The sequence below is a fragment of the Aplidium turbinatum genome, chromosome 9, assembly GCF_918807975.1.
Source record: "Aplidium turbinatum chromosome 9, kaAplTurb1.1, whole genome shotgun sequence".
Taxonomy (NCBI): Eukaryota; Metazoa; Chordata; class Ascidiacea; order Aplousobranchia; family Polyclinidae; genus Aplidium; species Aplidium turbinatum.
Window position 1 is genome coordinate 924,747 of NC_137480.1, and position 23,651 is coordinate 948,397.

The following is a 23,651-nucleotide window of genomic DNA, read 5'->3' on the forward strand; positions in this document are numbered from 1 at the left end:
TTAGCTTGTTGCCACGCGCAATACCTTGACTTTATTTCAAATCGGATTCGATATTTTGGATTCAATATAGCTAGCCTATTCTAGAATAGTTTCGCACCCTTTACTATTTGAAAATGCCCATTCCTATATGAATATGATTTTGTGCAAGTTACAATGTCATTTTTACTGTATCAATGTTGGACTGGTGGCCCAAAGTTTCAAGTCATTTAATCCTAAATATTAACAGTACCAGGTGTATAACTATATATTGCATTTGGTTACAGAGAAGCGTCCTGGTGTGTGTGATGTTGTGCTCTCCAATTTTTCTCCAGCTGAGCGACATAAAATTATTGCTTGGGAACAACGAAACACATGTCTACTACCAGAAGATCTTCGCAACTTTTATCTTACTACTGATGGCTTGTTGTTAAAATGGAATGTTCATGTACAAGGTTTGTTGCTGCTTGAAATGTAATTATGCTACAGACAAAATCGGTTAAGCGCATACCGGTTAAACGCATCGACAATTTATTTGAATAATTGAAATCTGAAATCTTAAATCATATCCTATCTAAAGGTAAATAAAACAGTTTAAAAGCATTTGTCGCTCAAAAGAATTAGTTAAATAACAGTATTAAGATTTGGTTCTCATTTGCATAATTAATTTATTTACTAGTATAATTATACTGAAAAGCGAAATAAGAACGTCTCTTTATTATTTCACACAATTGTTTGCAACGTTCAAAGGCGAAATGAAGCAAAGGTGAGCCAAACGAGTGCAATCAAAACAAAGACAAGTGTCTGTAATCTCATTCTGTAGACTTATGTGCAATCAACCAACACCAGCAAGGAAGAGAACAAGTACAACAAGAAGACAAACGCACACGTTAATTAATGTGCCCGTAGTCGGTTTTCTTCGCAATTCCTCAAACTTCAAGTATATTACAATAGTTGCTAAAAGGCACAAGGTAGATATTCCTTCTCCAATCCAAGTTATGAAAGAAAGAATGACCGCAGTGGGTACGATCCGTGAAGTAAAGAACACTGCAAAGGTATTAAATTGCGTGCAGTTGTATTCAGGAAAGGGAAGATTTCTCCTCCATTTGTTACAATCTGTCCTCTCCTAAGATGATGCGTTTTTACTCCAGCGGAAGATATCTGCTTGCTCTAGTCTTTCTTTCAGAACACTGGATTGAACAGTAAAAGATTGAGTGGCATTGACAGTTTTGAAAGTGATTGTGAAAGTGCCGTCTGAATGGTCCATGTTGTTGCCTCCAACATGGACAACTTCCTGTTTTACGTCTCATTTCCTAGAATCAGGGTAGGACGGGGTCTGGCAAGGCACATCCTCAGTCTCCATTCATCACGATCTAGGGGGCTAGTGTTGGTCATCTGCTACCGCTTCCTGTCATCGTTTATGGTATCACTCCATGTCTTCCTGGGACGTCCAGGCTTCTTTGTACTAGCTACTGGCACATCTCGGCATTGATTTATCCATCCGCTGCTCCTTTCAACATGTACAAACCAGTGGAGACCGTTGAATCAGAGGTCATCTTCAATCTTTTGCAAGCCCAGCCTGGCGAGTAATAGGCTTCTTGCGTTTGAGGCCGCCACAGATCACATTGTTACATCCAGGCGCAGCAGCCAATGGATTGTGTATTCATCAAGCGTTGTTAGGTCCACATATCTATCTTGGGGTCAATATACAGGACAATGGTAGATAATCTGGCTTGCAATCTGAGATTCTGAGCCACATGCACAAGATGGTGAGTCAGCGAGGCCTCAAGCCTCATTGGAACATGTTGCTGTTAAAACGGCCCACCCAAAGTTCCCAGTCAGCAGGCGATTGAACTTCACCCATTTCTTCCAAGGTAGTTCTGCTCCGGGTGGACTGTTGGTATTGGGAAGGACTGTGAATTAAGTGGGTCTCGCAACTTCTCTCCATTCACTGTTCCAAAAAGGTTATAAAAGGAGATGTTTTCTTCACCTTTAGATGTGAGTGTTGGAGCATAGACTCAGATCAGAGTAAGGCAGCGTTTTTTAGTGAGTGGAATTCTTATCGTCATCATTCGTTCATTGAGTATACTTGGGACAAGATTGTGTTGGTTTACAAGCTGAGAACGAATTGCAAAACCAACACCATGAATGTCCGGCTCGTCAGTGCTCTTTTCTTTCCAAAAGATGGTATAGTCAGATACATTTTCTTTTCTCCTACCCTCTCCAGAAAATTTGGTCTCACTGAGAGCTGTCACATCGATGTTGAAGCGTGCAAGTTTTTTTGGAATGGCCCGTTTCGGTGAGTCCGATTCGGTGAGTTCCCTATTCAGTGATAGCCTTTTTCGGTGAGAGCCCTATTCGGGGATTTTTTTTTTTAAATTATTGTAGCCTAATTATCATTACCGTTTTAGGGTTGGGGCAAGGGTTAGGGGTTAAGGGTTAGGGGGTGGGGTTGGGGGTTACAGGTTAGGGTCTTATTTCAACGTTTAGCGAGGTTAAAACGATGTAAAAGCGGCAATGATAATTAGGCTACGGTACCCAATAATTAAAAAAAAAACTTCAAACACTCTCCGAAAAAGGCTCTCACCGAAACGGACTCACCGAATAGTAGCAGACCCAAGTTTTTTACATACCAAAGCTGTGTGACGTTCTGGTCGGTTATTGTTGCTTTTGTCTAGTAGTGTGCAGACGTTTCAAGCACCCAATGTGAAGGGTAGCTTAGCATTCATAGATATGTGTAGGTCGACCACTAAGTGGGTAATCCGCCAGATGCGGCAGGCTGGCCAGGTGAATATTGCAGTGTCCGATGTTTACCCCACCTTATGTGGGCTGCAGAAAATTTTAGATAAGCCAACCCAGACACGGATCTTGCTACCGGAACCCAATGTCACCGCAGTTCATTGGGACATCAACTACTTAAAAGAATGCAAAAGAACTTGGTTTAAGTGCGGCCCACTGGATGAACCACATGTGGAACACGGAGTGGCAAAATCACACCTCCACGCTCCGTGACTTCACACCCGACGCCGATCCCCGTCCACCAGGGATGTCCCTTGCAAGGCTTGCGTGGGTCAGGCTTAACCGCCTGCGAACTGGCGTCGGCCGCTTTCGTTCGGACATGCACAAGTGAGGCCTGGCTCCTTCATCAGAATGCGAGTGTGGTGCCACGGAACAGACCGCAGACCATGTCATCCACCACTGCCTAACCCACCGGCCTCCACACGGTGCGCATGGTCTGAGGGTCCTGGACAACGAGACTGCTGAGTGGCTGAAGATTTCCTGCCCTCCAATCTAGCCTGGAAAGATCGCTCATACGCCATCATCATCATTGGGAGACGATCACCATAGATCCGCCACCAATGTGTGAAACCGGGCTGGAGGCTTCTAACTCTACCAAGCCTGCCCCCATTACCCGTGATATCATTGCCATTGGGCTTTGTTTGGCCCAGTTCCAAATTGAGACAAAGGCCATTCGCTTGTATGGTTGTTTAAGGTGGTCGTGACTACACGATGGCTACACACACATTCTTGGCCAGCTTTATGTCCACTTCATTCCAATAAGATCGAAACGTGCAGTTTCAGGGGAACTGGTTACAACTGGCTGCTGGGTGATCTGCTCATTGAGGCCTGCCTTACACGATCCCTTCCCATTAGGTAATATCCTCTTCTATCAAAAAAGATTGCTGTTGGTGACTTTTACGTGTGTCTTTATGTGCCCCAGGAGTTATTAGGAATGAGCCTAGTTTTTCAGCCTGGGTTCACCTCTACACCACGTTGAGGCATCTCCATAGACATGGGGGCTGAGCAAAGTCAGCTCCCTAGACACTCCGATTTCATAGAGGTCATGGAAAGTAAATATCTGAAAACAGTGCCTAGCAATGTTATATTTGTTATATTGCATTTTCAGATATATACGGGTCATTCCATGCCAAATGAGTAAATTTTTTGGAAAAATTACACCACATGTCATAAATTTTACTGAAATTTGACATACTTGTAGATGTCAAAGAAATATTAAGAATCCAAAAAAAAATTTAAAAAATTTTAAACATTGGTGGAGTTATGGTCGTTAGAAAAATCACCATTTTTGCCTGTTCCGCTTCAGTGATTTTGTCCAATTTTTTTGTCATATTTCTAATTTCTAAACGTACGATCATACAACGTGGCTGAAAATTGCTAGACAGACATTTTAAGACCCAAGGAATCCAAAAGTATAGATTAAAAAGTCGTCAGAGAAATGCTTGATATGATTATAGAGGTTTCAATTTAATACATGCATTTTTCGGAGGCCAAACTTTGGGGGCCTATAAAAAAAAAATGGGTATAATTTATACCAGGTTTGAGCATTACAACAGTATATATTTTACATATTTACAAAATAGTTTAACATTCAAACGTTTTCGGCTTAACCTAAGCCCTCATCAGGAATCTGAAAATATTAATAAAATGCAATAAATTTCAACTTCTTGAAGGTAACTAGCTAACTAATTGTAAGCATCAAGAAATACGCAGCGGTTAAAAGCAATAGTGTGGAAAACAAACAGACGGACGGAAAACAAAATTACATTAGAAAAAGGCAACTACATGACTACAAACGAATTAGCACCACAGGGAACGTGATCCATCTAACTTAGTAAATGTTTAATAGAAAGGACGCGATACGGATAGAAAGAAACGTAGAATAATCAATAAAAAATCAACCAGGTTTGGTAACTACAAAAATTTATTGGTAGAGCTTTCGCCGCCGTAGAGGCGGCTTTATCACACTCTACACACACACACACTCTATATCACACTCTACGGGATATTTTGATGAATTCGAAACTGAAACCTCTTCTCAACACAACACAACTAAATGGATTTTATCACTGTAACAGAAAAAACTGCTCCACTTGCAAATATTCAATCACTACTAGGGTGGAGCTTAAAATATCCAAAAAAAACTAAATTTATATTTTTGAAAGTCTTACCCCCTGAATACGTCCCTTTTGATATAGATACAACGTGTATAAAGTTTCAGGTCTAAATTCCTACATTTAGAGGTAGCTCAATGACCTCAAAGATCATGAAAATGATGAAAATTCAATGGTTTGGGAGTAGGGCGTTGCAAATTTACACCACCATCACCAATTTTTTCAATCCCTTCCCAAAGTTGCGATATGGTCCAACTAGAACACCCATACAATTTTGGGCCGATTGTCCAACCTTATAGAGCCCTTTACCCCATATTTATGATTTCCGGGTACGCGCAAGAAGTATTGCTTTCCAAATACTCATATTTTGGCTTAGGAATGACCTAGAGACTTGGTTATAGGCTTAAAACGTGCGCAGTTGCCAACTTTATATTAGCTTGTATAACAACTCTCAGCTCTAGGAGGCTTAGTTTTGATGTTATTTGTGAAAAACTGTATTTTGAGCCAATTTGTGGCCATTTAAATTTTCGATAGATTAAATTCAATTTTTGATGATTTTATAAAGAAACAGTCAATAAGACACAATTCAAAAGTTACTAAGTCTCGTGGTATAGATTAACAACTAAGAGTAACTCATTGCATTAATCAACTTCTTTGTACATCGCTCTCCTCTTCCATTCTTCAGCAAATCCTTCTGACATGTTCTTATTCCCTTGACAACTTGGAGCAAATGCTGCCGTTGTTCCAGGGATCTGGTGATTCTATCAAGATGATAATTGGTTAGCATGCCATGGGCTCTCTCTGCTGAGTCGTTAATTACCTTGATTGAACTGGCCAGAGCCGACAGCTTAATGAACGTCTCATCTGCTGACCATCGTGGCACCGGTTTAAAAAGGAATGTTGGCTCTATGCCACAAAGTCCAAAACATGTCCAGGAGTCAGGACCCACAAAGCTTTTCAGTCGAACTGAACTGAAATTCTTAGTGATAGACATATCCTGTGAGGCTGATAGTGTCTTCCCTTTATACCAGACCAGCTCCTTCGCCATCTCAGCCTTGTCTTCCTTGTCCGTGGTGTCGCTGAACAAGGCTAGTATAGCCAACCACTCACCCAGATACCACAAATGTGCTTGGAGTTTTTGCTGCACCACACACCAGCTCAGCTAGTTCTAGCAACTTGCGACCGAAAATATTCTCAAGTCTAACAACTATTCCTGTGATGCATCCTGAGTTTGTACTAGTGGTGTCGAATACCAGCCCAATGATCGATGTTCAGCTTCTTGAGGGTATCCACTTCACGTTGGTAATGGATTCAGCATCACTGCCGGAAACTTGTAGGATTCCTGAAACACGTTGAATTATATAATCAGAAACTAATTACGGTATATTATTGTGTATAAGTTGTTATTGAAAATTAAAAAAACTGTACAAAAATAGGCTACCAATAAACTAGACTTACCAAGTAAGACTTCATCGCCCTCCTGCTCTAAAAGTATAGCCACCCTCTCTGATTTACCGATGTGTGTCAAGCTCTTGAGATGTTTCCCGTCCCAGTGCAGAGTACAACCCCCAGTTAGCTTTTCCAAATTGCTTTTCAGGTATTTCGTCCCAGCTTCGGTTCTAATTTTATCTCTCCTTCGTTTTGATGTAGCTACAGAAAGAGTTATTTCATCTAGATCCCCACCTTTGTCCTTGTGAGCGACTTCAAAAAGTTCAGTCAAACCTCTCAACTAGATCTTGAGCTTGTCTGCTACTACACAAACACCTGGAGAGAATGGTGAATAGGGTGGGCTGAAAAAACTTTTTTTTTGAAAATTACTAATAGGGGGGGTCCTAATGCCTGGCAAATGATCCAAAAACATCCCAAAAAAAATTTTGGGGAGTTGGGGGCAAAAACCAGCCTCCAACTCCCCCATCAAGGTCATGCGGGGGTCAAATTTCATGAAAATGCTGTAACTCAAGAACCGCTTGTGGTAGAAAGCTGTTCTTACACTCAAATGATGCAGAATAGTCATAATTCTATCTGTCCTAAAACAACTTTTCTTCGTAAGTAATATATTTATTGAGATATTTAGAAAAAACTGGTATTCCATGTTCTTATATGTACATTCGCATGTGCTTATCACATCAGCCTTTCTAGATTTTCGCTATTAAAACTGCTGACATGCAAACTTCAGCAGTCAGCACTTGTCACCAAGAAAGCATCTCTTTTGATGAGTTGTGTGCAATTGACAATTACTGTAGACATAAAATTAGACCAATGAACGTCTTAAGAGCGTTTATTAAAAACGAATAAAAAACGATATACTAGCAAAATCTAAATCTAACATCGTCTCCACTCCTGCACATATGAAAGGCCATTCAGTTGCAAAGTTATCATAGCAGTGTACTACTGTACACTGTACAGTATAATGTTCTGCTGTGTATAACTGAAATGTTGTAGCCTACCTGTATTCTAACTGGCTTGACAAAACGTTACGTTGGCGTCACATGGGGTAGGGTGGGGGTCAAAAATTCGGAAAAACAGCGTTATGTAATATTTGAACCTTCCCTAAGACGGTTCACAATCGAAACACTACTGGCATCTTGTTTTGAGTAATATAAAGTTGCAGTGAAAAACAAAAATACAGTGAAATAATGCAGGATGCAGCCCACAGAAAAGTGACACTGCAGTTATTACTTTGCCTAATCTGTGGAAAAATGAGACTTATTGTCAAATTTTTTCATCATCTTTCTGGATCTAATTTTTTGCCGTGTAAGCCCATCATGTCGCTCAAATGTTGCAACTGCTGTTGCTGCTTCACTGACAAGCTTAATGTGGCGCTCAACTGCTTGATTGTGGCATGGATGTAGCAGCTTGAGAGGGTTGGTACGAATGTCATTCACTTCGGCAGAGGACTTCTTCCTAATTGCTGGTGGTTCAGTAACACTGCCCATGTTCAATTGTTCATGTCTACAAGTTTGTAATAAACTTTGGCCTTTACATTAATTTTTGGGACTCTAAAACGGCGAAAGGTTTCAGAAGATATGTCTTCATCTGGTTCATCTTCTGGCCAATATCATCCATAACTTTCTGCTGGAATTTCAGCATCAGCACTTGCCTGCAGCTCACCGTGGATAGCCATAATTTTGTTTACTGCAAAACAGCAAACCTGGTAATCATTATCATCCAACATGGCCAATAAAATATTTTCTGGGTGAGCAAAATAGGCATTGTGCTCGAGAGATGTTATTGCTGTTTCTCTTATTTTTAGACTAGGAAACTTTGTAATTCGCTCTAGCAATGCATGGAAATTGCACTTGCTGCACGGATTTTAAGACTACATTTCCGAAGAAAAACCATCAAAAAACCTTTCTCTTTTAGCAAAATTTTGTGTTAAAATTTTCTTTCCTTCCTTGTTTGAGATAAAACGAAGAAATACCGTATCTGAAGGAGCAAAGAATTTCCATGCATTGCTAGAGCAAATTACAAAGTTTCCTACTCCAAAAATAAGAGAAACAGCAATAACATCACTCAAGCGCAATGCCTATTTTGCTCACCCAGAAAATATTTTATTGGCCATGTTCTGTGATAGTGATTACCAGGTTCGCTGTTTTGCAGTACACAAAATTGTGGCTATCCACGGTGAGCTGCAGGCAAGTGCCGATGCTGAAATCCCAGCAGAAAGTTATGGAGGATATTGGCCAGAAGATGAACCATATGAAGACGTATCTTCTGAAACCTTTCGATGTTTTAGAGTCCCAAAAATTAATGTAAAGGCCAAAGTTTATTACAAACTTGTAGACATGAACATGGACGGTGTTACTGAACCACCAACAATTAGGCAGAAGTCTTCTGCCGAAGTAAATGACATTTGTACCAACCCTCTCAAGCTGCTACATCCATGCCACAATCAAGCAATTGAGCGCCACATTAAGCTTGTCAGTGAAGCAGCAACAGCAGTTGCAACATTTGAGCGACATGATGGGCTTATACGGCAAAAAATTAGATCCAGAAAGATGATGAAACAATTTGACATTAAGTCTCATTTTTCCACAGATTAGGCAAAGTAATAACTGCAGTGTCACTTTTCTGTGGGCTGCATCCTGCATTATTTCACTGTATTTTTGTTTTTCACTGCAACTTTATATTACTCAAAACAAGATGCCAGTAGTATTTTGATTGTGAAACGTCTTAGGGAAAGTTCAAATATTACATAACGCTGTTTTTCCGAATTTTTGACCCCCACCCTACCCCATGTGACGCCAACGTAACGTTTTGTCAAGCCAGTTAGAATACAGGTAGGCTACAACATTTCAGTTATACACTGCAGAACATTATACTGTACAGTGTACAGTAGTACACTGCTATGATAACTTTGCAACTGAATGGCCTTTCATATGTGCAGGAGTGGAGACGATTTTAGATTTAGATTTTGCTAGTATATCGTTTTGTATTCGTTTTTAATGAACGCTCTTAAGACGTTCAGTCGTTCATTGGTCTAATTTTATGTCTACAGTAATTGTCTATTGCACACAACTCATCAAAAGAGATGCTTTCTTGGTGACAAGTGCTGACTGCTGAAGTTTGCATGTCAGCAGTTTTAATAGCGAAAATCTAGAAGGGCTGATGTGATAAGCACATGCGAATGTACATAAGAACATGGAATACCAGTTTTTTCTAAATATCTCAATAAATATATTACTTACGAAGAAAAGTTGTTTTAGGACAGATAGAATTATGACTATTCTGCATCATTTGAGTGTAAGAACAGCTTTCTACCACAAGCGGTTCTCGAGTTACAGCATTTTCATGAAATTTGACCTCCGCATGACCTTGATGGGGGAGTTGGAGGCTGGTTTTTGCCCCCAACTCCTCAAAAAAATTTTTGGGATGTTTTTGGATCATTTGCCAGGCATTAGGACCCCCCCATTAGTAATTTAAAAAAAAAAAGTTTTTTCAGCCCACCCTAAATTGGTGAAGACTTACCAACTCAAGATTCTTGCGATCTCGTTGGAATGGGATTGTATTCATCATCATCATTTCGATATTCTGGTTCAGTCTCTACTGGATTGGGGTCGTCTGGTTCGATAATCTCAGCACGACTGTGAGATGGTCCACACTGTTTCGCTGCTGTAGCTAGTTCCCTTTCGGCTTTCCTCGGCAGTCTCCGTTGATATTCATTATCTTGGCAGCCAACACTTCCGTCACAGGTTGTCTTCATGTTCTCGAGAAGCTGTTTATCTTCTACTTTTCTGAGATCAGTACTGTTTTCAAGTAGCTTTTCATAATCAGGACTCACTGCCCAAAATGTTTTATTGAATTCTTCCAGAAAAATTATCTCTTTGTTTGCTGCTGTATAGTAATCTTCTTCCTTTGAAAATAAAGCGTCTTCCAATTATTACTTAGCTTCTCAATCATTGAAATAACGTTCTTCAATGTTTTCGTAGCTATATGAGTCCTCGCTCACCATTCAATAACTTGTTCTGCTGTTTGTTTGTAGGCATCTCTGAGTGAAGATGTTTCGTTAGAATCAGCTTGGAGAACGTTATGAGTCCCCTTAAATTTGCGAAGTACATCTTTTACAGTTGGAGGTTTTGACCCGAGGAATGGATCAGGCGTAATGGCGTATCAGCATTATCATCAAGGAGCCAGATCTTCTTTCTTCGATCCATTTCGAACAAAAGCACGTTCACCAATTATATACCAGTAGCCCACTTTCAAAACAAAATATATTATATCATACACTAATAAATGTAAATTGTTATTTTATTGACTGTTTCCTTATAAAATCATCAAAAATTTAATTTAATCTGTCGTAAAATTGAAAATTGGCCGCAAATTGGCTCAAAATACAGTTTTTTACAACTAACATAAAAACTAAGCCTATAAAGTTGGCAATTGCAAACGTTTTAAGCCGATAACCAAGTCTCTATGTCATCCCTCATTGAGCTACCTCTAAATATTGTTCAATTGCACTGATTTTTTTTCTCAATTGTTATTTCACATAAAGGAACAATTTGAGAGGGTAAGAAAAACATATTTCAAAAATCAAAAAATAAGCTCCACACTAATCACTACAAACTCCTTCAACAATTCCGATAACACAAAAGTATTTTCAATTTTTCAACACATCACTTGCAATTCAGAAAATGTTGTTTATTTAATATCATGTTCGAAATGTTGCAAACAATACATAGGTGAAACCGGCCGTAAATTAAAAACAAGGATATCAGAACATATACTTAGTATCAAAAAGAAAAAAGTTGATTACACCGTTGCTGCTCATTTTAACCAACCTGACCACAGTATTCACAATTTTCAAGTTTTTGGTATCGACAAGTTATGCAAGAAAACAACTTACAGAAAAGAAAAAGAAACGTGGTGGATTAATATCCTCAACACCACTGAACCATTTGGTTTAAATAGGAAAGACTAATTACACTTTTAATCAACGTACTTCCTTCTTACTTTTTGTTGCTTTCCCCCTCCTTGCAATTTTTTAATTAAATGTAATTTTTGTATGCTACAATTCACTTTATGACATCATAACTCTATTGCATTTTTATGTTATTTTTTTACGTTGCTAAGCTGGTACAATAGAAGGAAGATTGGTATTACAACAGCATTTAAATTGTTAACGGAAAGCTTCAAGTCAGCTTAAAATTATTTCAAACCTTGACTTTGTTTATATTTTATTTCAATTATTATTTATTTATGGTTCAAACGTTATCTTTTGAAGTGTTACCTTGTACTTTATAATTTTTTACATATTCTTTTTTTAATGCTAATTTATTTGTGCTTTTATAGAGTACTGATGAAGCCGCCTTTACGGCGGCGAAAGCTCTACCAATAAATTTTTGTAGTTACCAAACCTGGTTGATTTTTTATTGAGTAGCAAATTGAAACCTTTATAATCATATCAAGAAGTTCTCTGTCAACGTTTTAATTTACATTTTCGGATTCCTTGGGTCTTAAAATGTCTGTCTAGCAATTTTCAGCCATTTTGTTTGATCACAGGTTAAGAAATTAGAAATATAATAAGAAATTGGACAAAATCATTGAAGCGGAACAGGCAAAAATGGTGATTTTTTTAATGACCATAACTCTACTAAGTTAAAATTTTCCAAATTTTTTTTTTGCATATTCTTGATATTTCTTTGACATCTACAAGTATGCCAAATTTCGATAAAATCTATGACATGTGGTGTAACCCATTTGCTCATTTGGCATGGAATGACCTATACATATATCTGAAAACAGTGGACATTAAACATCTACAACAGCATTGATTCTAGAAGTAGGCTATTGACTGATTAACTATGAACTAATTCGTGGAGGGGACAGAGAACTGCCAGAAGTTTTTTTGTCACAAGTTAATCATTAATCTCATGATTAATACTAATAGTATGTTGTCTGGATGGTACCCGGACATTTTGCCGAAACTCATTTTGCAGAAAGGACTAATTGACGAAAGGACTAAATGCCGATCACCAGTTCAAAGGCACTGCTTGCATAGTAACCAGACTTTGTGGCAATTAGTCCTTTCGGCAATTAGTCCATTCGGCAATTAGCCTTTCGGCAATTTGTCCATTCGGCAAAATGTCCTTCGGCATAATGGGTTTCGGCAAAATGTCTTTCGGCAAAATGTCCGCGCACGGTCTGGATCATCCGTGAAAAAGCCTATAGGATCCAAAGAGAAGCACCTGTGTGTATGAATTGGCATTAAAAAAATCCAAGAAAATTTGCAGAAAACTGTTAGGCTACTAGAGTACCAGTACTCTATTACGTACCGTACCTAACAAGAAACCAAGACTAAAGACGTCACAAAAATGTTTAAGTTTTTAAATCCTTGGATGGACCATTTAATTCTCAAAAGAAGTTGAAAGCTGATTAAATTCAAATCAAGCAAAAATTATGTTGATCAATGTTGTCAACCTCCTCGTGGTGAGTCCCGGTAACTGCACAAAACAGGCTAATGACAACAAACAGAGACACATCAGAGCGTCTCTGGGGTGGTAAAAGGATAAACCCTCGGCCCCAGAGTTCGAAGAAAGAAGCCAGAAGTCCCAACATCCTACAGCTTAACGTTGAAGGCCTTACGACTGCTAAAATCGACGTCGTACAAAGAATAGCTCAACGACAAAAGGCCCTTATCATCATCCTCCAGGAGACCCACTGCCACAGCGCAGATAGGCTAGTGATCCCAAATTACTCACTAGCTGGGTCAATCCTAAGCAAGACACACGGCTTAGCCACATTTGTCCACGAGAAGCTGAACTGGAGACTGGTTGAACAATCCCCTTCAGACTCAGAGATTGAATGGCTAAGTGTGGACGTCAACGGCTACAAAATCGTAAACAGCTACAAGCCACCTCCCTCGCCATTCACTCCGACGGCCATCCCAGTGTACCCCCACCCCTGCCTCTATGCTGGCGATTTTAATTGCCAGCACGTCGACTGGGGATACCGCATCACCAGCCCTTCTGGTGCATGTCTGGCTAACTGGGCATCAAATAACAACTATGCCCCACTGTACAACCCCAAAGATGAAGCCAGCTTTACATCCGGGCGATGGGGCACTGGAACAAACCCAGACATGGCCTTTGCTAGCACTGGCAACGACAATCAGCTTCCGGACAGACGTGTGCTACAGAAGTTCCCTCGGTCCCAACACCGACCTTCTCTCATTACCGCAATACTGCTCAAGACACCAATTCCGAGTGAACCAGTCAAGCGGTGGAATTTCCGTAAAGCCGACTGGAATCGCTTTAGCCTCCTTACCAACAAGTTCACAAATGAGTTATCTCCACCTAACTGTCACAATGTGGACGAGGCCTACCAGGACTTTTGCAACACCATCTTAACATGTGCCAAACAAGCCATCCCTCGAGGTCGTAGAAGTAACTACACTCCATGCTGGGATGCAGAGTGCGAGCGCCTCTACCAATCTTTTGTTAGCTCTTCAGATGGTCAAACAACACCCTCAGCCGCCAAGGCTCTTCTGGAAAGACTCGATGCAAAAAGAAAAGAACGCTGGACAGAGACTATCCAATCTATCGATCTCTCGCACTCAAGCCGTACAGCGTGGAGCACACTCAATAACCTTACGGGACGATCAAGACAATCACCCCGACAATGTCCCATTCCTGCTAATAAGATCGCATCGCAGGTAATAAAAAATGGGATATATATGCCGTGTTATCGTACCTTCGATCGGTTTGTTACCGAAGATGTGAAAAAGCTATGGAAGATCAACACACCCGACCAGGAGAGCATTTCTAGCTCCTTCTCATGGAGCGAATTTAATGCTGCCCTCAAGCACCTAAAACCTGGTAAGGCCCCTGGTCCAGATAGGATATGTCCAGAGCTTATCATGCACGCTGGTTATGTTCTAAAGTCCTGGTTATGCGATTTTCTGTCGTCCTGCCTGCGCCGCCTCAAGATTCCTAAAGTATGGAGAAGATCTCTGGTCGTCGCGATCCTTAAGCCAAACAAACCACTAGACGATGCAAAGAGCTATCGCCCCATCTCCTTGCTCTGCATCCCTTTCAAGATGAGAGACTGATCTACGCTCGTGTCGAACCAATAATTGACCCACTGCTTCCCAAAGAACAAGCTGGATTCCGACACGGGAGGTCAACTGTAGACCAAGTCACACTACTAACTCAGGATATTGAGGAGAGTTTCTCGGCAAAAAAGAAAGCGGGGGCTGTCTTTATCGACCTAACAGCAGCCTATGACACTGTTTGGCACCGTGGCCTAGTCTACAAACTACTCCGCCTACTCCCTGACAAACACATGGTCAAAATGATCATGGAACTCATCCACAACAGGAGTTTTACCCTTACCACCGGAAGCGGAAAGCCAAGTAGACTGCGGCGACTCAAAAACGGTGTCCCACAGGGATCAGTCTTGGCTCCCCCCCTTTTCAATGTCTATATGCATGACCTACCATCAACAACATCTGACAAATATGCATATGCTGATGACTTGGCCATCTTGCACTCTGCGAAAGACTGGCAATCATTAGAAATGACGTTGAGCCAAGACATGACGACCATATCTGGATACCTTCGCCAATGGAAACTGAAGCTCAGCGAAAGTAAAACTGTGACGGCAGCCTTCCATCTCAACAACAGGGAGGCAAAACGTGACCTGAAAGTGACGTGACCTGAACGGCAAAATTTTGCCGCCCTGCCCAGAACCTACATACCTTGGGGTTACACTTGACAGGTCACTCACATACCGTCACCATTTACAGTCACTATGCAAAAAGCTCACATCTCGCGTCGCCCTGCTGAGACGTTTGGCAGGCACAACTTGGGGTGCAGGTGCTGACACCTTGCGCACTGCAACCCTGGCGTTGGTCCACTCCACTGCTGAATACTGCGCCCCTGCCTGGTGCCGCAGTGCCCACACCCGTCTCATCGACAGCCCAATCAACAACGCATTGCGAACTGTAACTGGATGCCTGTGCCCAACTCCAAACAGAGTATTTACCAATCCTCGCAGGCATCCAACCTGCTGAGCTTCGCCGAAAGGGAGCCCTTATACACCTGGCTCGCCGGGCGGGGGATCCTAACCACTTGCTTCATGCAAAACTCAACATCCCACCTCAGGAATCTCCCCGGCAATTAAAGTCAAGACACCCCTTTGTGCCAGCTGCTGTTGAATTACTACATCCATTCAGCGATCATGCCATCAGCGCAGCACACTTTATGGAAGACAATTGGAATGCAGCGTGGTGCGCCACCGACACCAAACTACATCGTTTTATACCTCACCCGGTGGCGCGCCCCCCTGGTATGGACCTGCCTTGGCCGACTTGGGTCAAACTCAACAGAATCCGAACCGGAGTCGGTCGCTTCCATTCCAACATGCACAAGTGGGGTTTGGCTCCCTCACCAGCCTGCGAATGCGGCGCGGAGGAACAAACTGCTGACCATGTCGTTCTCGAATGTCCGATCTATAAGGTACCAAATGGAACGCATGGTATAGCAACGCTGGACGAAGCTACACTCACCTGGCTCTCCATCACCTGCCCTGAAATTTGATTTGATCTGGTCTCAAACGAAAGAAGAAGAAGCAAAAATTATCAAAAAAATATTGGTATTATAAAAACAATTTGTAGCTTACTGAAAGCAGCCTACGTAATGCCAGAGATATATCTTCATCCATTCCAAAATCTTACTTCATCCATTCCAAAATTTTAAATACTTGTAGGTTGATAAAAAGACACAGCAACCCCCAATTTCACACCTAGACAATAAATTTGCAGGTCTGCCTTAAAAAAATTGCATCAAAACTAATGTGACGCTAGAAGACTTCAGCGAAGCAATAGGCTTTTTCTCTATATTTATTGCCCCTCGGACAATTACCCCTGGATAATTCCATCAAAAAGTGCAATAAATTTTTTCTTAATTAACGCTAATGGTTTGATTCTTGTTTGCGACAGAAAGATATATAAATATTGCCACTAGAAATGTAAATTATGAGCGATTTCTCTTAAAAAGTCAAGTACGTACATACTACATTGCGATTTTCATAGTCTTCTGCAATGTGAGCTGAACAGTCTTGATAGCGTTTTTTGGGCAGTGGTGCAGGAAATCCTGCAACCATTTGGTTAATTGTTACCGTTGCTAAAGCCGTTGTTCGCTCTTCAATGCGTCCATAAACTTCCAAATGTTTGGATGACATGCATTAATGTTACCTTGAAGATAGATATGCCATCTTTCCAACGAATTGTTTGTGCGGGGAAGATCTTCCACTACACGATCATGTATGCTCCACGTGTTTCAAACGCACTCACTACGTCATTTGGTCGAATGGAAGCCAGAGCTGGAACCATACGAAATTTCAAAGCAAAGTCAGTATCTGCCTGATCCTTGCAATCGTTCCGCCTGCCTTTTCTTTGTTCGGTGTAACGAGTAACGATGTTGCTACCAAACGTCTTTGCGCTATGATAAACTTCACCAAGTCATGCTTAAATTTTATTATTCTCTTGGTATTCATTATCCGGGGCAGTTGTCCGGATATCAAGTTTGCAGGTCTGCCTTAAAAAAATTGCATCAAAACTAATGTGACGCTACAAAACTTCAGCAAAGCAATAGGCCTTTTTTTTATTATGTCAGAAAAGTGGTATCTTTAGATATGGTATCACAAGCAGTGACTTTTTGTTAAATGTCCAAAATTTTCAACCTCCATGTTCAAGGGGGTAAATATTATTTTTTAGCACTAAAAGTAAGATTTTTTTGTTTTTGCATGTGCCTCCATATTTTGAGAGTCCCATTAAATCAAAATTGTTGGTCTAAGTTCCCCCCTAGGTTTAGGCTATTATTGTTTTTCAAATTTTTGTAACAGAAGTTTCAACAATTTTCATTCTTGCCAACCTGAGTAATTAGGACAGATGTTTACTCTGGTAGTCCTGGTTTTGATAACATTTTGGATGTGCTTTATATCAGCTTTAAGTTTTTGCGTTAGAGGAATTCTAACTCTTTCTAATGACACTTTGTAAGGCTCAATCTTGTCACAATTTTTTATGCTATATTCCCTTTCGATATATCCTAGTTTTCTAAACATGTGTGCCTTTTTGTATTTCTCTGCCTTTAGACTGAAGTTATTCACAAATTTAACTGAAATTAACTTCCTCTATGACAGGTGTGAGATTCTTTACTGTTAAATTGCTTTGTTTTGCTTTTCAGTTTCCATTTTCAGTTTTTGTTCCGTTTTAGCAAGCACGGTCCAGCGGTTGTCGACTCATTTATTTCACCTGAGATGTTTTATCTTTAGGTAGGGCAATTATAGTTTGACCCCAAAAAATTGCAACAAAAGGTTTTTCAACTGATTTGCTTAGTATTGGATGTCAGTATCACGCCTCAAAATATCCGGCGGTCATGGTGGACATGACCTCCGGAATGACCTTGAATGTCTGCCGAAGCCAACTCATTGGTTGGTCACAAATGACTGCCGCAAAATTCTTGACAAAAATAGAGCTAATGCAGCAAAAATATATTTTAAATTTGAATTGTTACAATTGTTTGTTTTACGCGAACAAATTCGGAGCTGAAACAATAATAGTACAGGCAATTGCTTTAAAGATCACATCAGAGTGGCGTGGTTAACGAGCTGATGGCAAAAGTATCCATTTTTGCATCATTTCAACGCCTTGCAATGTTTCCTTGAAATAAAGTTGTCTGAACTTTTCGGCAGGATATGTATTCTAATTTTAACAATGAGGATTATTGCGTTACATTGATCGTTTGTTAAAAAGAAACGTCACAGAGAAGCAAGTCTCAGCTGGGTTCCGCACGTGCTTAGGCGAATGTGGCGACCTTATTCACGCTTAACCTGCTCCAGTATACTTCAGGGTCGGTTAATTAAGCCATCAACCATTGCAGAGTTATTTTGTTGTAGAAATTCTTCTTCTACAAACACGACCACACAATACTGTAGTGCGATTTTGTGCAAAATGTACATGCAAAAAATATGTCCGGTTGAGATATTAAATGTCCGCTGAAAGGGCCAGTCCGGTAGGACATGCTTGATCGCCGGAAAAAAGTACAAATTAATTCGAGGCCTGAGTATTAACATATTCAAAATCTTAAGGGATCCAACTTCGGGAAAGTGATTATTTTCAAGATGGCCGCCAAACTATTAAAATATCAGTAAATTGACCATAACTTGGTCACCAGGGGCGCAACTAGGGGGGCTGTCTAGTCGGCATGACAGCCCCCTTTAAGATTTGCAACTTCAAGAAGAGGGACAACTAACTAGACTGAGACTTACGTACTACTTAACGTGTGTCAGTTCAAGCTACGTTCTATGCATACCAAACTTGTTTCACGCTCAAGTCGCATAAACCGCAATACAAAATATTAACAGACCGTCATTTATTCACGCAATAATGATGTCGTAAAAACAAAATGGCTGACTTTCCAGGGTAGTAAAACTTGAAGTGCGGGAAACCGGCTCAGCTTTACGCTTACAACGGCATGAAAAAGAAGCTTTACAAAGCCATCATTTTAACAAGTTTCATTTTCAAGTTCAATCGTTTTCTTCTTCTTGCCTTTGTTCTCTCAAAACAACACACGCGCGCGCACACACACGTAACGGACCTCTGTTAATCACATGCAGAAACGGATTGGCATGCACGACGCACGTGACTTGCGGGCGTTTTGCGGACGGCGGAGCATTTTTTCAAAATTTTTTTTATATAATTTTTTTCTTTTTTTCAGTATTATTTCCGAATCCAACTACCCGATAAAAAAGCAGTTTTTAGATTCGATTCTGGATGAATTCGAATGGAATCTTAAGGATTCGAAATTCTACTTTAATTCTACTTTGGGCATCCCTACTTAGGATGCAACCTTATTAACCCACAAAACGAAACTGCAGCTGGCTTTAGGCTAGTCTGATTTGTAATCTTTGTATGGTCGCAACTTCACGCATTCTTAAACCAATTTTGATATCAAAAAGACGGCGGATAAATTTTCTTTACAATCTTGTCAAACTTGACGTGTATCCAGGCCCTAAGCTTGTGTGGCCTACTTTTTAAAATGTGTGCCTGCAGAGCAAACAATGTGCTGCGTACTTTCGAAAGTGCGGGAAACTTTTTTTGAGAGTGAGTAGCAAGCGCAGACAGAGCGAAAATGGTCGCTTCGCACGTCACAGAATTGGATCATAGCGCTGTCAATTACACTAGGCTAATATTCTAACAATCGAACTGTGATATATCCGCTTCTACAAATAATTGTTAGTTTTGTCTCTCGTTGCCAACCCCCTTTGATTTTTTTTAGTTGCGCCGCTGTCGGTTGAATTATCTGATAGCGTATAAATTCAATATGGCAATCCAAGATGGCCGCCAAGCCAATAAAATAACAGTAAATTGACCATAACGCGGTCAACATTTGACCAAAACATGTAGTTTTGGTGTCTACTCTAGGTGTTTATACCCTGTGAAGTCAATGAGACCGTTCTCAGAATTGTTGAATTATCTGATAGCCTATAGTATAAATTCAATATGGCAATCCAAGATGGCTGCCAAAACAATTAAAAATGAACAATAACAATGTGGTAGTTATTAAAAAACCCTGAATTTCTATTATATTTAAGTAAACTGAGCAGACATAAAGTGTTCATACGATGTGGTCATGTACAGTAGACTCTTGACATAATCAGCGTAAAGAAAGCACATGGTTCAAGTATTACTAAAGCTCATCACTGTCACTCTCGATGTCATTGTCTGTAATTATGTGATTGCTGTATGGGTTGACACATGAACCAGTTTGGCATGGTCCACTTCCACATCCAGCATGGCATGGTAGCCCATATCTCTGGCAACTACAGTGAGATGGACACGATTCACAATTGCAGTGTATCATTTTCAGTAGGCTTTTATGTCCGTCATGATTGGAACCATCTGATTATTGTATACTTTCCATCCTCAGTCTAGAGCAGCGGTTCCCAAACTGGAGTCCGCGGATCAACTGGGGTTCGTACAGCACTACAGCAGTTTCAGAGGGTCCGCACTGAGAATTTATATTTTTAATGAGTGTGATTCGATAATGAAGATTTCTCAGGTGTAATGCTTGCCTTATCACCAGTCTTTAGTTAGCAAAAGTTGTAAACATTATTGCATGTTTTAGGATGTCTCTTGTGACATCATAAAGCATCTAGGCTATTATGCTGTACTACATGCTATCAGTGAATCGTTCGCAATAGTTAGAAAGTTGTTGACACTGGAAACAATCGTGACTGCACTAGTGTAGCCTACTACAAGAAACATGGGTCAACTGACCCTTGAACGGAGGAGTGACTGTCGCGGTGTAGATGTAGTAGCAGACTGAGTTGGTAGCACTTTGTAGATAGGAGAGTTAAACGCTTACAGTATTTGATTGTTTTTGTTTTTCTTTCATTGGTGTGGTTTTTGCATTTTTCTTATAGCATTCTTTGATTTTTATAGGGCCGCAAAATATCAAAACAATTGCAAAGGGTCTACCAGGCAAAATTTTTAGAAAAGTTTGGGAACCGCTGGTCTAGGGCATCCATACCATCGCCAGTAGCCTACCCATCCAGACCATAATATGGTAGTAAACTCTGAGGCAGTGGAATTTGGTAAAGGATGATGTAGGTGGCAAACGTTTAGGGTAAACAAAGGACTTGGATTTGTGAAGAAAGGGGCGTTGATTGGATGGTCTGAATGGCTAGCGTGGAAGCTACACCGTTATGGTTGGCGAACCGCAGCTGCTCGCTGTACTAGTGAGTGCTCAGCCTTGTGCTGATAGCCGGGAAGAACGCCCCTTTCTTCACAATGTCCTCTGCCCTGGCGCCTGCTGGTTTTGTTGGCTCTTTCTTTGTTTCCACAAAGATAAGAGTTAAACTGACTGGTAAAGCGGTGGTCGAATAAATTTGTGGCAGAATACGGTGCGATACTGATGAGCCCAGCCTCATGGGCGAAACACGTGTCTGTCGCTGTCAATTCTTGCTACAAATCGGCTGCCGAGAAACAAAGGACTTGGATGTTGTACTTTTCCCGACCAATTCAGGGCTACAGTCTTTTGCACTCTCTCATTGGTGGATGCACACTGTACGTTTTTGTTTTATGTACATTTCACATCCAAACAAAACAAATAAAATGACCAATGTATTGCAGCGCTGAGTTTCCAGGTTACTACTGCCATCATTGCCAAACATAACGGTCATAGCTTTGTTTCCAAGATCCTTAATGATGTGGTCTGTCTGATTTCAGAAATGAAACAATTTGCACATTCTTTGATTACACTGGTCTACAAATTTCAACTTTTTTTTTCAGGTTATGGTTTTGACAACTGCTTTTGGCTAACTTTGGGGCGCTGAATCCGAAAATGAACTCAGATTTTCTCTATCACATCAAATTTTCTTTCTATCGTTGCCATTATTAATGAAATTGACCAATTTTTACCCTTTTTAGTGCAGTAAAATGTCAAATATAATTATTTTCTCACAGCTATAAACTTTCAAACATAAAGATATTTTTACACTAAATTTATAAATTGGTTCAGATTTCCTTTAAAATAAAAAAAATTCCTGTTATGATAATAATCGTAATAGGACATAGTGGAGATTGGTAGCGTTGAGTTTTTCCATGCTGGCTTGAACTCCCTGTCTTGGCTTCTCAGGCGTTATCTGTGGGTCAGCTGCTATCTCTGTGCAGCAGGGTTACCAGATGTAAATTTGGCAAGGAGCCAACTGCACGTTCAAAAAGGGCCAAAAAAGAGCCAACTTTTTAAACAAGGGGCCCAATTTCGTTTATTGCAACAATATAGAAGGGCTTCTTCTAGAAATGGGATTACCACAGTATGATGCAGACGAATGGAGACTTTTCATTGATAGCTCCAAACGAAGTTTGAAGTGTGTTCTACTTCACAATGGTAACGTGTACGGTTCTATTCCGATAGGACACTCGGTGACAATGAAAGAAGAGTATCAGGACATCAAAACCTTTCTTGAAAAGTTAAAGTATCATGAGCATGGTTGGCTTATCTGTGTAGATTTAAAAATGGTGAACTTTTTGCTGGGGCAACAAAGTGGCTACACCAAATACCCATGTTTCCTATGCTACTGGGACAGCAGGGCCAAGGATCAGCACCGGAACAAAGAAAAGTGGCCTCCAAGGCTCACCTTGACACCTGGAAACAAAAATATCATACGTGATCAGTTAGTTGATATCAAAAAGATCCTCTTGCCTCCTCTTCACATCAAATTTGGTCTCATGAAACAATATGTAAAAGCTTTAGATCATGAAGGAGAGTGTTTTAAGTATATATGTTATGCTTTTCCTGGCCTCAGTGAAGAGAAAAAAAGAGCTGGGATTTTCAATGGACCACAAATCAGGCAATTGTTAAAGGATGAAAATTTTGTAAAATCAATGTTGCCATTCGAGGCTAGAGCTTGGAATGCTTTCGGTGCTGTTGTGAGAAATTTTTTGGGAAACAGAAAAGCAGAAAATTATAAAGATCTTTTAAGGGAGCTACTGCTTAGTTTTGAATATTTGAGATGCAGGATGAGCATCAAAGTTCACTATTTGAAAAGCCATGCGGATGAGTTTCCAGAAAACCTTGAGAAAGTTAGTGAAGAACAGGGTGAACGTTTCCACCAGGATATTAAAATTATGCAGGAACGTTATCAAGGTCGGTGGGATTGTCATGATGGCCGACTATTGTTGTAGTTTTAAAAGAGAAATTCTAGATGCTGCTCATAAAAGAAAGTCCCTCAAAAGAGCCTTTTTAAGCTTATAAGTGAAGAGTTCATATTTATGAAAGCTCTTTTTTTGACTGTTTCTGAACTCGCCCTGCCCAAGTCCCTTTGAGTCAATCTTTATTTTGGCACTTTGCTATTTCTGTGTGTGTCTTCAGAATTTCTGCACTCCATTGGAATGTCTATGTGCATATTGTGTGAACTGTAGGCTATAATTCAGAAAATACCTTGTCACTGTCCTATCGACATGTTCGTCAGCATAATGTAGCGTTTGATGTTATTATGGTTGCTCTTTTGCATGCCTATTTTTTATTCCAAGGGCATGAAATTTTAATAAAGACAACGCAAATTTGTGTGAATATAATATAGAATGCTTGTTTGTTCATTAAAGCTAGATTATTGCAGGTAAAACAGTGTTTATTGCATCAGAATTCCTTGTTTTGACAACAGAGGGGGGGCAAAAATTGATTTTTTTCAAAAATTAGGGATATTTCATATCTCAAAAACGTGATGTGATAGAGAAAATCTGAGTTCATTTTCGGATTC

The 23,651-nt window shown here is 40.3% G+C and overlaps 1 protein-coding gene across 1 annotated transcript in view; it reads left to right on the forward strand.

Annotated features, from left to right (window-relative positions):
* Positions 1-23,651, forward strand: part of LOC145777011 (tubulin polyglutamylase complex subunit 2-like) — a 107,205-nt gene that overhangs the window by 37,927 nt on the left and 45,627 nt on the right. Inside the window, exon 2 of the mRNA XM_082588279.1 lies at positions 264-431. Coding sequence (XP_082444405.1) covers positions 264-431 — 168 coding nt within the window. The remainder of the gene's footprint in view (positions 1-263; positions 432-23,651) is intronic.